Source organism: Bufo bufo, chromosome 6 (assembly GCF_905171765.1).
Source record: "Bufo bufo chromosome 6, aBufBuf1.1, whole genome shotgun sequence".
Classification (NCBI taxonomy): domain Eukaryota; kingdom Metazoa; phylum Chordata; class Amphibia; order Anura; family Bufonidae; genus Bufo; species Bufo bufo.
Genome location: NC_053394.1, coordinates 365,364,105 through 365,381,610, shown reverse-complemented (window position 1 = coordinate 365,381,610; position 17,506 = coordinate 365,364,105). Strand labels below are relative to the sequence as shown.

General features: G+C 41.0%; 1 protein-coding gene across 1 annotated transcript in view; it reads left to right on the top strand.

Annotated features, from left to right (window-relative positions):
* Positions 1-17,506, top strand: part of ANKFN1 (ankyrin repeat and fibronectin type III domain containing 1) — a 492,277-nt gene that overhangs the window by 113,806 nt on the left and 360,965 nt on the right. Inside the window, 2 exon segments of the mRNA XM_040436007.1 lie at positions 139-333; positions 11,923-12,036. Of these exon segments, the coding sequence (XP_040291941.1) occupies positions 139-333; positions 11,923-12,036 (309 nt within the window).

Sequence of the window (17,506 nt, the reverse complement as noted above, 5' to 3'; positions counted from 1 at the left end):
CACTACGTTAGTAAGTGCCTTGTATTACCTTTGTCTACATGATAAATGCAATTTGCTGAAGTGAGACAACCCCTTTAAGGTGGACATGCATGTGTATGAACCCATATTAACGGTACCCTCTTTTGGTTGTTTGTTCAGTTGTCAGTCTGGAATCTAGATCCATGCACCTGAATTCTCTGGTGGAAGAAGCCCAAATGAGGATGAGCGAATTGTCTGCAAAAATACAAAACGAAGGATTGGCAGTAGACAGCTCCGACAAGGAGAAGCAGCTCAAATCCTGGGAGTGGAGGTATCGTCTGTATAAAAGGATGAAGACGGGTTATGAATATGCACGTAAGTATAAAAAAGTGAACCTATATACTGTATATTAGTAAATAAAAAGTGAAGTTTTAAGCAGATCTGTCATCAGACATGAGCAAAGTTTTGAAATATTCATTTCAGCAACTTTGGCGAACTCTGTTAAGAAATTTGATTTGTTATAAATGACTTAGTCATGAATCGCTTTCCATTGTAGGGATGGGCACAGTGATGAGGAACGGCGATTGCTCCACCACCGTCATTTAATCCCTCCGATGCCGCTGATCACAGCATCTGTGACTTACATTCAGCGGCTCACCGGTTAATAAAAAAAATTATACTCATCTCATCCACTTGATCGCCGAGAGGCTGTCCACTCCCATCTTGATTGAAGGAAACCCACGAAAGGACCTCGGCGAGCATAAAGACGTCACCATGTGATCACGCTGGGTACGCACGGTGACGTCATTAGCAATCATCAATCAAGATGGGAGCAGGCGGCTTCTCCGCGATCAAGTGGATGAAGTGAGTATAATTTTTTTTTTTACTTTCAGCCACCATATGACAAATTGATTTGTTGCCACAAATAGCGAGGAAATTCGGCTTTATGGCTAATCAAATTTTTCCAGAAATTCGGAAGTCAACTTCAGATACTTTGATTCGCTCAGCACTTGACATATGTATTATGTTTTATCTTAGAATTTGATAACATTTCTTCAAGTTTTGTTCATCTTATATTTGGTTCCTTGAAAAGTGAGATTTTTTGTTGCATTACTTAATTATCAGATTTAATCATTACCACATAAGCTTAATTCATACCATTCATTGTAATATGATAATCTTGGTGCTATAAGAAGAGAGTGCTAACATTTGTTGCTAATCTGAGAAGTGTTGGCACTGAGTGGACTTTATTAGAGGTGAATTATTCCATATGGTGCTGCCTTGATGTAATCATTGAGAAAGTGTTGGTATTGTACTGTATGTGTCCCAGCAGATACCGGCAATGTATTGTGAGGAGGAGCTTGTGTGGCCTAGATGTTGTTGGCGATCTATCCAATGTATGCATATATTTTCATGATAATAGCGTGTTATAATTCTTTATAAGTGTAAATTTCCCTGATATTTCCTTCTCTCTATATAGATGAACTGCTTTTATTTGGTGCTCCATAAAATTTCTAAGGTGTCTCTTTGTTTAAGGGTTTTGATGACCTATAATTTTTTTAAATGTACCCCAGAATGCTGAACATTAACAAAAGAAGAAATCTCACTTTAGTCATCCCCAGCTGGTCCTGTTCACATGCTTCCTAAGTTCTTCTCTGGCCTCTGTACTTTCTGGCGCCTGTCTACAAGAAACCATGACCACTATGCCAATCACTGGTGGCAATGGTTGGGTTCTTCCCCATGATCATTAGAATGGGGGTCATAAGTCCACCATTCCTTCTCACTGTTTGTGAGACCGACTTAGAAAGCCAAGACACGGAGAGGCAGTAGATGTACTCACATTCAACCTCCTCACTGTGGTGGTGCAATGATTAGGACCAGGGGAATCGGGAATCTGCTCTAGTGATCTGTGGATCTATGGATGGATAGGTGATAAATGTTGATTGTAGAAAAATCTGTTTTGAAGAGGTTGTTTGGGAATACATGCGCTAAGTTCTAAGAGGTGCTGGAAGCCTGCCTCTCCTACTGAAAGGACTATACTTACCTGTACTCTGCCGTTCCATTTATTCATGCTGGCTCCTGCCTCTCCACCTGCTGGTCCAGGGGTTGTTTTCTTCCTCCACGATATGGGCATGATCACCTGATTCTTTTCAGCCAACTGCTGGCTTCAGTTGATCTGTCATCAGCACTGTGCCCTACTGCTTCATAAGGAGGTAACTGAGTCTACCAATGCACTCAATGGGACATGGGTGCATAGGGAAGACCATATTTTATGGCATCTATTACCACAAATAAAAAGAAGGATGGGGCATTGCACGACCAACTGAGCCAATGGAGACCAAAAAGCATGCAGGTTTGTGACAACCCTGAATGGGAAATTAGGTAGATTTTTAAAGAGGAACCAATGGTTGCTTTAATATTGGTTATGAAAGAAAGTGCCAGAACACATAGGGCATCACAGATTGTTGTTTATGTGACTGTGTCGTCGTAGACCGTCAGGTTGCCCATGTTGACCCCTCCATTACAAAAAGTGCTTACAATGGGGTTTGAGCATCAGAACTGGACTGTGGAGCAATTGAAAAAGACAGCCTGGATTGATGAATCATCTCTTACATCATGTGGACACCTGGCTGTGTGGGCATCACTTTCCTGGGGAATAGATGGCATCAGGATGAACTATCGGAAGAAGACAAGCTGGCAGAGGAGTGTGACCTTCTGGGCAATGTTCTGCTGGGAAACCTTGTTCTGCCGGCAAACTCTTAATTGTAGTAACCTCTTTCAGCAGGATAAGGAATAATTTGAGGAACATATACACTATAATTAGTCAGCACGGAGCCATAGCCTGTAGATCGCAATCTTCCCTTAGTGTTGAATAGACAATAAAGTGCCTTTACATGAGTAGATAATTGGTATGATGGAGTAACAAACAAGTCGTTTCGTGGTGTAGAGAACGTTTCAACAGTGACCCTTTAGAAGTGCCAATTATCATTCACAAAGTTGTAATTTCGATTGCATATTCCATCGTTTGTAAAGCAGACTATTGCATTTACACAAAGCGATAACTAGTGGCGTGCTTAAACACACTCCCTGTGTAATCGTCTGTAATCGTGGGTGCAGTGAACGATTCCTATTTCCACGTATGAAGTCGTTAACGTCCAACGATGATTTTTGTGCCCACAAAATGATCAAAACAACGAAAAATCTACCGATTGTCGTTCTATCATTCATTCCTTTAGACTGCTCGATAATTGTGCAGTTTCGCTTGATTTAATGATAATTTACATGATAATCGCCTTGTGTAAAGGTACCTTTAGGCTGGCGAAACAGTGGTAGACCAGCAGCCACTCCCTGTTCGAGGCAATGCTAGACTCTTTAATTCCACATGTAAATCACGATGTCTCTTTGACACTGGTTAAATAATTCAGCGTTTATAGCAAATAAGCCAAAGGCAATATTTAGAGAGAAGCAAGCTACTTGAAGATTGTTTTGTGACCGATTCTGCAAATTTTTTAAAACATTCATTTTGGCATGAATTTAAGTTACTTCAATTTCCTGAAAATTGGTATATCACACTCTCTAATCTCACTCTCTCTGAAAATGTTAATTCTTTTTGTAACTTTGTTTTTGAAAATTTAGCTCTCCCTCTCCACCTTTTAAGCTTTTTAATGCTATGTGAGCAATAGCAAATAATGTCAGTGACACTGACATACATAGCTATGGGTAAACGCATGGTCGACGGTGTTAACAAACAACATTTTTAAAAACACCCTGCATAGTTGCATGCGTTATGCTTTTTCATATTTGAAGCCTTCCAGAAATGTCCATTATCGGGAGCAGCTGATGCTTAAACACCCACAGTGTTATGGGGAGACAACAGTGGCCTGTTAGAATCAAGTGTCCAAAAATTATGTCTCAATGGGGGCGTGCGCAGTCCCACTATGAGAACGCTGACTGAGAAGAAGCTCTAGACACCAAAGTACCTTATGGTACAATGAGTACCCTATATTAGAAATATTGGTGGAGGAATCAGGGGGTGCACAACCAATGAGGCCAGATGAGGCAATGGCCTCAGGCAGAACCAGGTAGGGGCAAGAGGGGCAGCGGAAGGGCCATGGGCAATGAGCGCTTTAATTGTAGATTAAGAAATTTGCTTTTGGGGGGGCGCCGTTTCAGTTTTTGCCTCAGGCAGCAGAAAGGCTAGGTGCACCCCTGGGAGGAAGTAATACTAGTTCCACATTATCTATTTGCCACTATCATGCAAACATACTGGAAAGTCTTATGAATTAACCAATTACCTGCTGGTTGGAACTAACTAGTTGTGAGAAATCACATACCCTTATTGCTTCTACTACTTGATGTTTTAGTGTGAATTCAGGGAGTTATAATCTTATTTAAGCATCGGTGCACTGAAATACTTTCTGGCTATCAAACAAAAAATCTGTTCTATTGTGTACCATTTGGGTTGTTCTGTGGTTATCTGTACATAATTAATTTATATGTTTTATATGTTTTAGTTTATTGATTTTTTTTAGCCTATTTATTTAATTACTAGTGGTTGCAATATATCCTGGTGTTTATCCTCCAATAGAGAGCCAATTAATTATATTGAACATTTTTATTTAGTTATTTTGGGTATCTGGGTTTAGTCAGTATGTTCAGCACCTGTATCCATAGTCTGGAATTGGTGAGCCACTTATTTTTTTACACACAGTGTGAGGAACATGGCAAAGACTTCAAGGCTGATGACGTGGCCTCCATATTCCACAGATCTCAGTCCAATCGACCATTTGTGAGATGTGGTAAAAGAACAAGTCCAATCCATGGAGACTCACCTCACAACTTCTATCTGCTGCTTGTTTCTTGGTGCCAGATACCACAGGACACCTTCAGAAGACTTGTGGAGTCCATGCCTCCATGGGTCAGAGGGGTTTTGCGAGCTTGAGGGAACTCTACACAACATTAAGCAGATAGTTTCAGTGTTACAGCTGATCAGTTCTTACTGATGTTACTGTTTGTAAGTTTGTCCTGTAAGAGTAATGTTTGCAGCAAAGTTTATATTGTGTTTAAAAGTGGTTGTGCAATGTTCTGTATAGATGAAGGGTGGGCCCTAAGAGCCTCAGTTCAAAGTTCAACACTGATGTTATCAACTCCAAAGATAATAAGGCGGCACTAACCCAGCAGTAGTATGTAAAATGATCCTATATTTCATCCGGGATGCAAGTAACAAATTGCTAGCAGAGTAGACAGGGGCGGACAGCAAGTCTTCCACACATGCAGTTTTGACAAGTGGTGCATTGGACGTCCGTGTTTGAATGATCGACATATAGGGGTTTATTAGGGAGTGTGAGCTGTGCAGCCCGGTTTCTCCTCTATTTTTACTGATGTTATCAACATTGGTTACGTTACTGAAATCTAATTCCCTAATCTCAGACAGAAATAGACACACAGGGGCAGACTGAATTTCCTTGGGCCCACGAGAGGAAATGATTCTGAGGGTCCATTCTCTGTGTACACAGGAAATATGCATATTCCCTTTTAAGTAATTTTTGTCACCATTGCACATTCAGCAATTATTGTCAATTATGTTTACTAGGATATCAGGTGGTTATTGTTTTCAAAGTCAGCCACAAATTATCTTTAGCTAGACCTTATGAGCCTTGTTTTATGAGGGAACCATTATTATGTCATCGATTGGGCCCATCGGAGGATCTTCTGGTACTCTCGGGGGTCAAGACCTTGCTATTATGTCCGGGCCAGTGCGTTCCTCAGCAGAGCTGCCAGTGTCCAGTTGCCAGAACAACGGGGCTGGGCTTCCCGATGCAGGAGTGCCAGCCAATCAGAGGTGGTGCTGACACATCCGGAGAGCTGATGTCATGAGTCATGTGACACAGAATATGCAGCCTATTTAAACAGGCAATCTGCTGGTCATAGGTTGTCTGTAATTGGTGTCTTCTACTAGGATATCCTCACTAGCATTCTTTGACTTATCCTGAATCTCCTGGTTTTCTGACACTACCTGGACCTTGACATCTGACTTCTGGTTTAGTATAGCTTCTGATCTTGGCTTGTGATTTAGCTGCTCTCCTGGTTTTGACTTCTGCATTCAGTTTTTGCTCTGTTTTATTGGTTCTGATTCGGTTTATATTGGTCTCTCCAGGTTTGACCCAGCAGGTTTGTTCTGGTTGTATCATAGTGTGGTTGTTAATCTGTCACTGGGTTCTTTCTTCCTTATAGACCCCTGCTCTTATCTAGGAAGGGACTGTTGACCAGTTGTGGGCTGCCGCCTCGTCTGGAAATTTTTTTTTTTTGAGAATTGCTGGTTCATAGATCTGCAAACTTCGTTTCTTTTCATAAGAATTTGCTAAAACCTGTTTTTTTATGTTCATTTTTTTCTTTGGCTTTTTCTTATTCCAAATGCCTGAATAGCTTGACATTTTTTCCTCTATAGATGATGAAATATCTGCGTATTCCTATGATACACACTGGCTCTATTTGAACTGTTGGCAGTGCTGAGACATGCAGTGCATGGAGGGTCAAAGTGATCATGTATTTTCTGAAATATTCATGGGTTTGTGAATACATTGCAGGTTTCATTTGTCCCGAATGCAAAGTGTCTCAGAGTCAACTAATTAGTGGTGGGCGAAAAGCGCTCTTCAGAAAGCACACTGTGTCCTGTCTCTTTGGGTGGTCTTTCCTGGCAGTAGATGGAGCTTGTCTCTAACTTTCCTCCAGGAGGCTATGGCTTGGGAAGGTTAAAACGGAACAGGCTCCTCAGTGATTCAGTTGAGTGAGTGGCTCGTCCATTTTCTCTGTGACTCAAACAAGCTTTCTTTTCTTTCCTCCTTTCTCCACAATGATCTGTCTACCATGTTTCCAACTGGCACATCGTTGTAGCACCCTCTCCCTTCTCCCCTCAAGTTTGGTGATGACGTCTTCTGTCCCACTCCAGACCGCTATCACTCTCACTCATAGTTCTGGTTACAGTAGATTGCTCTATTGGCTTGTAAACAGGGCAGACCTGTGTAACAGGGAATTCTTTGAATAGATGAATTATGTGTGCAACAGAGATTTAATACTTGGCTTAGTCATTTCTATAAACTTACAGTATGTCTTTAAAACACTTTTTTTTTATATTATATATTTTTTTACTTTCATCCAGGCATTTTCGGCACATTTCCTCAGATGTTATATTAGTTTGGCGCATTGCACTGATACACCTAAATAAGTATCAATATACAGATTTATAGGGAATATCATTATACACACCCATTGGCGGTTCTCTAGGCATACATGGTGTTTTTCACTTTATTTGTATAGGAGCACATATTCAACAGCAATATGCATACATAGCCATTAACTATCCATTCTTTAGTGAGGCATGAAATCTCATTTTCCTATCTCATAATCACAAATATAACATATTTTTCAAGGCCATTTTCACAAATAGCCAAATAACGATCAAATAGTTTGTTTCCAAAAGACAACCCTTGTCCATACTGTATGTCCTTTTAGACCATTTCAGCAAGTGAAATGACTGACTAAACATGGCTTCCCTGGAAAAAGTCAGCTATTTGCCAGGGGTGCTGGAAGTGGCTTTGGTCTGATAAGACAATTGCTTTAATATGTTATTAAGGTGGACATACATCTTCAATAGCTGTCTGCTAAACAGCTATATCTACGGACTTATTTATGTACATACATGCTTGGTTTGGGCAAGCTTATATGTTGTGGTCTCAATCGCGGCAGGGGATTAAGATGTTGGCAGAGACCTTTAGAGGTGCCTTATTGTCATGGAGGTTCCCGCGACAGGTGGCAGGAGATCGGTGAGACTGGCAACATGTGGTTTGATTTGACATGTTTTCCGTTTGGATCAAATAATGTCTGTGTTGTTTCTGGTGCTTGCCACACTTTCTTTCCCCAGGTGTGGATATTATGGTCATTTAACCTTCTCTGCTTATTGTTGTTTCTCCCACTATGCTATGCGGTTTATAGCTTCTGTGGATAGCTGGTGTATTGATCTCGGCTGAGTTCCTGGTGCTGCCATAGCCACTTGAAGTTTTGTGTTTTCTTTGCCTTTTGTATTTTGTTTGGGTTATTTTGTGTGTTGCATTTCCCTGTCATTTGTATTAAGGCCTGAGAGAGACTCCTGTTCGTCCTTCCTTTTGGAGGAACAGGTTGTCTCAGTCCTGACAATAGTACCAGGGTCCTATAGGGTCAGTTAGGACACTAGGTATTCCGGTGTATGAACTCACCTACAGTACCTCTGGGGTGTGTTCATACTGCTAGTTAGTCAGGACTTTGATTAGGGTTTTACTAGGAGGTGTCCATCTAATTTCCCTAATTTCCAGACCTTATTCCCTCACCCCTTTAACTTCTATGTTTGGTGTGGTGTTTCCCCCCCACACACGAACGTAACACTTATCTCCCATTCTTACATGTTGAAATTTAATAGGCCTTTCCCGTCTTTCCTCTACATGATCTGTCTGGGGACAGTCAGTAAAGCCTATACTCATAGAATAGTTGGCAGTTCCTACCAAAATAAGTGGCTCTGGACAATTTTGCTCTTATGTGTATTTACACTTTTAGATTGGTTGAAGAAACTCACAAAACCATATGGAGAGCAAATAAAGTGTGGTCAGATTGGATCCAATGTCACCAGCAATGCAAGGAACTAAGCCACGTGTGATAGGTACCAAAGCTTAAATTTCTAAAGGATTCGGAATCTGTAGAGTGTAAGAAGTTATTGTGCCAAATGAAAAATTCACGCTTGTAGCTTAAGTTATTGATATCACTCTTTAGTGGTCATCTTCAAAAATTCTTCCGAAAGTGATAATAGAGCACGATCATGCCTCCAAAATGACCCATCAATAATTGCTTGTTTTAACATTCAATTTCATACTCTACAGAAGATTCTTGAGCATTTTGCCATTTTTGGAGGGTTCTAAAATAGGATATGTGCAGCATATCCCCTTTTTAGAGTCTTGGATTCTTTTTTCCCCACATTCTGCTGTTAGGCAGTGTGTTCTCATTCTGGCAAATTTGTGCAAATTATCTAATACCGTATATAATAAAGCAACTGTGGCAATTTACATTTTACGTTTAGTACATGTGATCTCTATGTTTCCTACATGTCTACATAAATTCATAATTGATAACAGGTATATAATGATAACATCTCATATGTATAAATAGGAACATGCAGAGAAGACAGAATGGGTGTTGCACTATCCTGTGCCTGCCATTGCCCTGCTCCTCTTTGTGGGCAAAGGCACAATGCTACTTACACAAATAGTCTTAGCTTGCTGCTCCGGTCTCCCTGCTCCTCTTCCAGCTAGCAGCATTCCGGGCTACCAGCACTTTCAATGTCTTCTGCAGGATGCTGCCTGAGTGCTGTTCTGAAGGCTTTTTAAAGGGACAGCCTAAGGCTGGCCACCCCATGGTATTTAAGGGACTTTTCTCAATAAGAGGGTGCCTGAGCTTTAGGTTTCCTAGTATCTAGTAACCAGCAAAGTGGTTTCCCTGTCTGACTACAAATGTATTGTTCTCCAGCCTGACTATTGATTCTAATTTATAGCTGCATGCCTTGACATTGGTCTTTTTCTAGGATTGCCCTACTGCTGCCTTCCCTGTTCTTAGGCTTGTCTTGCAGATACGCTAGTATGCTGAATTCCCTGACCTTGACCAGTGTCCTGACTACACATATTGCCTGATCCTTTGGTGCTTTGGACCGGTATCTTTGACCCCATTGGTCAGCCCCCAACCACATGGGGACTATCTCAGGCAGTAGGGGTCTGGTGGTTTCTTTACAGAGAAATCCTGATCACTGGTTAGTTTGTATAGTGGGTACTCACCCACTGCCCTTGTGGAAGTTTTAGCAAGAAAAATAGATTTTCTGACTTGACGTGCACAAGAAAACTGGCATACATACATTATGCTAGACATATCAGTTATAGTCACTTTTTTCACCTAGTTAGAAAGTTTAGATAGTATGTACAAAAGGGCATGGCTAGGAGGAGTCTTCAAATGTGCCAGATTTGTTAGTAGTGTACTAGTGTGTGCCATAATTTTGATGTACAGTAAGCCATCCAAGAGGTGGCCACTGTTCACTCTAAACTGACTTCTCCAGAATTGAAAGAGTTAAAAATACCAAACTCTCAATGCTGCTGCATTGAAGCAGTGGCTATAACCCCTATAGACAAGCAAGGCCTAAAAGGCTGGAAAATGAAAGGGTAATGGGTGACAGAAAGATTATTGAAAATAGAAATACTTTGGTATATGACTTAAGATGCGATTGTACACATCATAAATATTACTTGATGCGGTGAAACAACCCTTTTAATGCTCATTGAATTGTTGTTTTAACCCTATCCTTTCCAGAGTGCATAGCTTAGAGTGAACACTGGTGGTGGTGTAAGGAAGTGTCTACAATGATATATTTGGCGTATGAAGCTGTCTAAAGTTAAGGCAATATTAATTACTGTTCTCCATTGCATTTTCTAAGTATGCCCTCTAGCCCACTATGCAACATCCCATCACTGTATATCATCAATTATATTATGGATTTTCATGTCACTCATTAAAGGATTTGATTGAAAAGTACGATAGTTGAGGGTTGGGCACAGTAGTGTACAGCAAAATCATATGAGTGTCACCCCTGTCACTGTTTTACCTATTGTCCCTCCTTCCTTGGACCATTTTTGGTAATTACTGACTACTGCATAACAGGAACACACTTAAAGCCTGCTATTTTGGAGATGATCTGACCCATTTGCCTAGCCATCACAGTTTGGCCCTTGCCAATTTTTACCACCAAGAACTCATTGTCCACTTGCTGCCTACTATTTCCCACTTCTTGACAGGTGACATTGTCAAGGGATGATCAATATTATTCAGTTTGTAAGGTGGAACTCAATCACTCAATGGGAAGAGGCACCAGATATGGGGGCATCAAAGAGGTTAATTGATGAAGGTAACTTTATTCTATCCAGGTGAACTTCTGCCATTATTCAATACAGAATGTGGGGAAAATACTGTTCAGAAAACCAGTGCAACTCTCTTAGTTCATAAAAGCAGAGCAGGCAGCATTACAACTGGGTTCCCAGACAGGCCACATACACTTTTAGCCAACTACTTCATGATACTGCTTTTCTCTGGGGAACGTTCAATGGGCCGCATTACACCATACATAGTTTGGCTAAGTTCCTATTACCAACTCCAGGTTGCACAGGGTCAGGCAGCCTGATGTACTGCTGTGCTGTTATGTCATCTAGCTGGTTGGAAATGAGCCTCGCCCTGATGTGTGTGTATATGTATATATATATATATATATATATAATCAGCCCACGTGGATGACCCAATATCATGATATACCATGTTGATCATTGAGGCTGGCACTTATCTCTCTCCTGTCAATCCTTGTGGCTGGGGCTGACACTCTATGGTACCATATTGCTCAGAAGCCTACAATACACCCCATTCTTGCCATTACTACATCACTAGAGGAGCCATTTCTTTGCTTGCTCCCAGTGAATCCAACAGTCACCACCACTATGCATATTCCATAAATACTGTATTACTGAAGATGCAACAGTTTCCCCTTGGTAAGGTGGGACACACTTTCCATCCACCTTACCACTTCAACAGTTTTTATGTTTTGGCTGACATATATACACACAGAGGTATCAGTTTCAGACCAACTGGATGGCCGACTAGCTAGATTGTGCCTAAAATGTTGTACTGCAAGTCTTATATTTACAGAGAGGTGTAATATGACATGGAAACATTCTACTTAATATAAGCTTTAAACTTCTATTTGCCAAGTATTAGACTCTCACTCTATCAATCACTTCTCTTGCAACTCGGTTGGAGACATTGAATGGCAAAGAAAGCCTATGCATGTTTTCAGCGCCTCTTGTTTGGTTAAGATTTATAGAGCAGAGTTCTGAAGATTCTGTTTCTTTTCAGGAGCCCCCGAGGTGCCGACCAACGTCTGCCTCATGATAACAAGCAGCACATCACTCACTGTCACCTTCCAGGAGCCTCTGAGTGTCAATTCAGCTGTTGTGACCAAATACAAAGGTAGGACTAAAGATTCGTTTATGCTACTTTCCTTTGTTCTGTATTTGCTCTTTGCAGATGTCTTTCTCATCCTTCAGGGGCCATTTCGAATTGGACAGGAGAATACATTTGCATTATATGACATCTTCAGGTCTACGCGTTAGCCTTCTAATATGGAAAGATGTTCTTTTGCATTTTGTGCTAATGAGGGGCAGGAGGTGATTATACGGATGGGTGAACTTATGGTTTATATTACACTTGTCACATTGTGTTAAGGGAAAACTTCTAGCTCCAAAACACCCCACAAACTAGAGTGATGCCGAGTCCAGTAATATCATTTTTAGGCTACATGCACACGACCGTATGTGTTTTGCGGTCCGCAAATTGCGGATCCGCCCAAAAAAACGAATGACATCCATATGCCATCCGTTTTTTTTTTTTTTGCAGATCCATTGTAACAATGCCTAAAATGGACACAAATAGGACATGTTCTATTTTTTGGGCGTGGCTACCGAACAGACATACGGATGCGGATAGCACACAGTGTGCTGTCCGCATTTTTTGCGGACCCATTGAAATGAATGGGTCCGCATCCTATCCACAAAAAAAAAAAATGGAACGGGCACGGAAACAAAATACGTTTGTGTGCATGAGGCCTTATCTTCATGCTCACTTGCACTCTGTTGCTCCGATGCTCTCACAAATCAGCAGTAACATGCATTAAGAGGACTCCTCTTTGAGTCCTCTCCATTAGGTAATTGAGCCCATACCAGTCTCATCCCAGGCTATTCTTTTGTGCATACACAGTAATTGTGCTGGCAGTTAAATGATGTATACTAAAGCAGTGGATTCACCCCTTGTACATGTTAGAGTTATAACGGAATATAACGGAATTTTAGGACGGAATGACAAACGGAACCCTTTCAGAGGCATTCTCTTTTGCTCCGTCCTAATACATGTCTATGGGCACAAATAACGGTTCTGTTTTGTTCCGTTATACATGATGAAAAAAAAGTCCTGTCGACATTATAATGGAACAAAACGAAAGCGTTATTTGTGACCATAGACATGTATTAGGACGGAAAAAAACGGAATGCCTCTTAAAGGGTTCCATTTTTCATTCCGTTCTAAAATTCCATTATATTCCGTTATAACAGAACAGTATAACAGACTTCATAGCGCTGGTGAGAACCCGCCCTTATGGGATTGCAGATGGTGTCGATGAGAAAGCTCAAATGTTTGTAGAAGTTGGAGTTGGAAAGGGCACAAGGAGAACATGCAAAAACTTGTTACAAACGGTGAAGGCGCTATATAGAAAAAGTGATGACAGAGGAAAAAAGATAAGCTTTGGTGCCACATTTAGTGTTGGGTTGCCAATTAAAGTAATTTATGCATTTATGTGTAGTGCCATTTTGGTGTGTGGGGAAGGGGAGGATGATAAGAAGTATTCAGTGGTCACAAATTGCTAACCCAATGCTATATAGCCCTTCAAGAATCAAAACTGCGCCATCAAATCTTGTCTTTCTTCCTTTATTATCACTTCCTCTATATAGAGCCCTTATGGTTTTTAAAACCCCTAAAAGAGATCAGTTGATCCTGTGTCAAGATAGGACCCAGTAATGTCTAGACTCTATTGGCCTACTAACATTGTTGACCTGAAATGACCAGTTGGTATGGTCATGAACCGTAAATGTGGATTCCCTAGGCTGTAATCCATTTGGCCCTGGCTAGACCTTGTTTCAGAGTCTATGGCATCATCTGGTTTTGTTGTGTTCTACTTAATACATATCCCAGCGTCTTGTTTTCATCTTCTCCATAGGCATTGGATGGAGCAGCACCATACAGGTTCAACCACAACTCCATTCAAACTCCTCTTCACTGAGGTTAGGCAGTGAGGAGGAACAGGGGATTTGAGACCCCTATTCTAGTAACTGCTGTGGACCTCACTACTGGACAGCCCTGTGCTCAGCTGCCTCCACCAATTTCATAGACATTGAATGGAGCAGCAGCACTCATGTTTGACCTCTGCTCCTTTCAAACTCTTCCTTATTGAAGTTGTGCAGTGACAAAGAAAAGTGGGGACTTGGGACCCCATTCTGGTGAACAGTGGCCCTACAGAAATCAGATATCTATCCCCTATTTAATATATATGGTTGAATGCAATCAGCTAGAAAGTAAATTACTTTGTAATAGTTAAGAACTTCAATGGTGCATTCAAGGACAGTGCTTCAACATGAAGGGCAATAAAACCACCCATAAAGGAAACATGTCGACAGCCTAATGTCCAAAGCCTAATAACAGCCTTTGCCAGTCCCTTAATAATGATAGGTACAAGCAGCTGTTGAGATCTTGTTCGCTGGATGAAATGACTATCCCTTGGAGATAGTTCCTCTGCCTACTCCATGTAATGACTAATAGGAGAGTGAGCAGAGACTCTGCCAATCTTGGCACATCTCATTAGTATTTTCTTCCGCGGAGGACTAATATTAAGAGAAATCATCACTCTTGGGTTTTTTGTCCCTGGAATTTATTCTATGCGTAGTACAAGGGATGGAATAAATTCAAATTTTGTATTCAATTCAAGCAAAATAAAACTGAGAACGTTGCCTTTGAACTATGTATCTCGAACCAATGCATCCAACTTAACACATTCTCAGTGACAAAATGGGCGTTGGCTCAGTTAATAAAATATAATGTAGCCAAGTGGTAACAAGAGGAGGCTGGATGTAGACTTACTGGACTTGCCAATTATTCAACATTTTGTATTCACATATATTGCAAAATCTGGCCTTTTTCAACTTCTCAAGTTCTCTTGATGGATACATGAGTGTATAGACTTCTACGGGGAACATCACTATATCATTTCATAAGAATATGTATATGTTATCATGACATTTCTATATCTGTAAGAGGATGTATGAGGCAATTGTAACTGCAACTCAGTGGGTATGAGCTACAATTGAAAGTTGTGGAGTTACATATCTCTGTTTTTGCAGAATAGCTGTGAATGTAAGAAGAGCTTGAGTCTTACAGTGTTTAGGGGAAATTCTCAAGTCAGGGGTATATTTTACATTTCTAGGGCCCCAAGCAAAGTTATGTCTGGGGGCTCCCATTGCACTGCTAGGGTCCGCCGCATCACATCACTAAGCTCTGCTTCGTCGGCTTGCTAGGCTCCTCTCTTAGGTTGGCAGTGCAACCTGAGCACTTCTGCTACTGCTGTACAGCTGGGAAGGTCCTCTTCACCCCCTGACTCCCCTGTCTAACTCAACCAGCAGCACAAGCAGTATGTCCAATGAGCTCTGCGGCCCCAAGCATTTGTTTGCTTTACGTGGTGGTAAATTCTACCTCTGATGGCCACATTTCCATGTTGAGATGGGGCCAGGAAGTACAGATACTGGCAGAGGATTCAATGAGCATCGAAATGGGAGCAATGTTGGATGGGTAAGGTGAGTATTACTTCATTTTTTACTTTGAGCCAATGTCAGTTTTTTTCTTTTTCGTTGGAGAATCCCTTACATATCACTCATATACTTATATCTGCCTATTCTTTCAGTTTCCAATACATGAACTTTAAAGGGCATCTGTCAGCAGATTTGTACCTATGACACTGGCTGTCCTGTTACATGTGCACTTGGCAGCTGAAGGCATCTGTTTTAGTCCCATGTTCATATGTACCCCACTGCTGAGAAAAATGAAGTTTTAATATATGCAAATGAGTCTCTAGAAGCAACGGGGGCGTTACCATTACACCTAGAGGGTCTGTTCTCTCTGCAACTGCAGCGCCCTCTCCACTTTGATTGACAGGGTCTTGCAGTGAGAACATCTCAGTCATCGAGCCCTGTCAATCAATAATGTCTGGGTTCAAAAAGTCACAAAATAGGGGCTTTGCAAATTTTGGATTACCTACGCAAAACTGTTGTGAGTTTTAGCATTTTTACACCATTTTTTGAAAAGTTTGTAGGAAAGTGGGTGTGGTTAGCTATGTTCATTAGTTTGACTCTAGATTTAATACTGAGACTATTTAAAAAGTCAGAAAAAAGTTGCAAAGTCACTCAATGAATATGGCAACGAAAATTGACTTCAAATATAAGGCCATATTCACACGTCCGTTGTTTCTTTCCTGATCTGTTCCGTTTTTTGCGGAACAGATCTGGACCAGATCTGGACCCATTCATTTTCAATGGGTCCTGAAAAAAAATCAGACATTGAGCTGTCCGTTTTTTTTCAGGACCCATTGAAAATGAATGGGTCCAGATCTGTTCCAGATCTGTTCCGCAAAAAACGGAACAGATCAGGAAAGAAACAACGGACGTGTGAATGGACCCTAACCCTTACGATAAATTCCCCCATATCATTTTTCTAATGTTTTATTACTTTTGCACAATACACTTAATAAAAACAATAAAATAATTTGTTTTTGTGTCACTATATTCCGAAAGCCATAACATGTCAGGGTGTATTTTTGGTGTGATGTGTTGCCATTTTCATTGATACTAATTTGGGGTGTGTTTTTTGATAGTTTTTTAATAAATTTTTTTACATTTTTTTTAGGTAAGGCGACAGCCATTTTGGTATTATTTATGCATTTGGAGTGTTCCTGCCACTGATTTTGTGGGTGCTTTCACTGCCAAAAATGCACCATAATAGTGCAGAAACTAGCATCCCACTTTGATGTCCATTTTCTTCATAGGTCATAAAGTGGTTAATTCATATGGTACATTTACAGTTATGTTCACTGTGGAATTATTACTAGAAATGAGCGAATTTCATATTTTGAAATTCGTTCACTCTTCATTTACTGGTAAAAGGTGAAATGCGTAATGGATTCCGTTACCACGGACCATAACGCAATTCTATGACGGAATGCATAACGGAATGTCTTTAGAGGCATTCCGTCATAATAGAAGTCTATGGGCTGCAAAACAAATAACGCAATTCACCTTTTACCAGTAAACGAAGCGTGAATGAATTTCATAACCTGAAATTAATGTGCAGTGTTACCTAAGTATAGAACTGACAGCATCTAGACTAAACACTGACCTATTAAACTAAAGCGGTACATTTACAGGGCAATTTTCTGCAAGATAATGTCACGGCTGTATGTGAGCAACAAGAGCATACACAGTAAATAGAGCTACTGACCGGACCCAAACTAGGGAGGATAAAGGGTGACCCCTGTCAGACCCTCAAAGCTCTCCCTATGCTGCTAAGCACATGCCCGGATCCAAATGGTGGATCGAGGCATGCCCGTGTACCGAAGACTGATGACCACTGTAACCCCTACAATAGTGGAAGGGGCACGGCCACCGGTGCCCTGCTCAGTATATGGACGGAACCGGGGTCGTCTCGGATCCAGTCAACAAACAAACAGAAACACACAATGTCTGCACACTTAACTGAAGGAGCTGCATGCAGCGGAGAAGACAGATCCAAAGACAGCTGGCAATATCCAGAGTACTTGCTGCAGCAGAACACAGGTCCAGTGAAATGA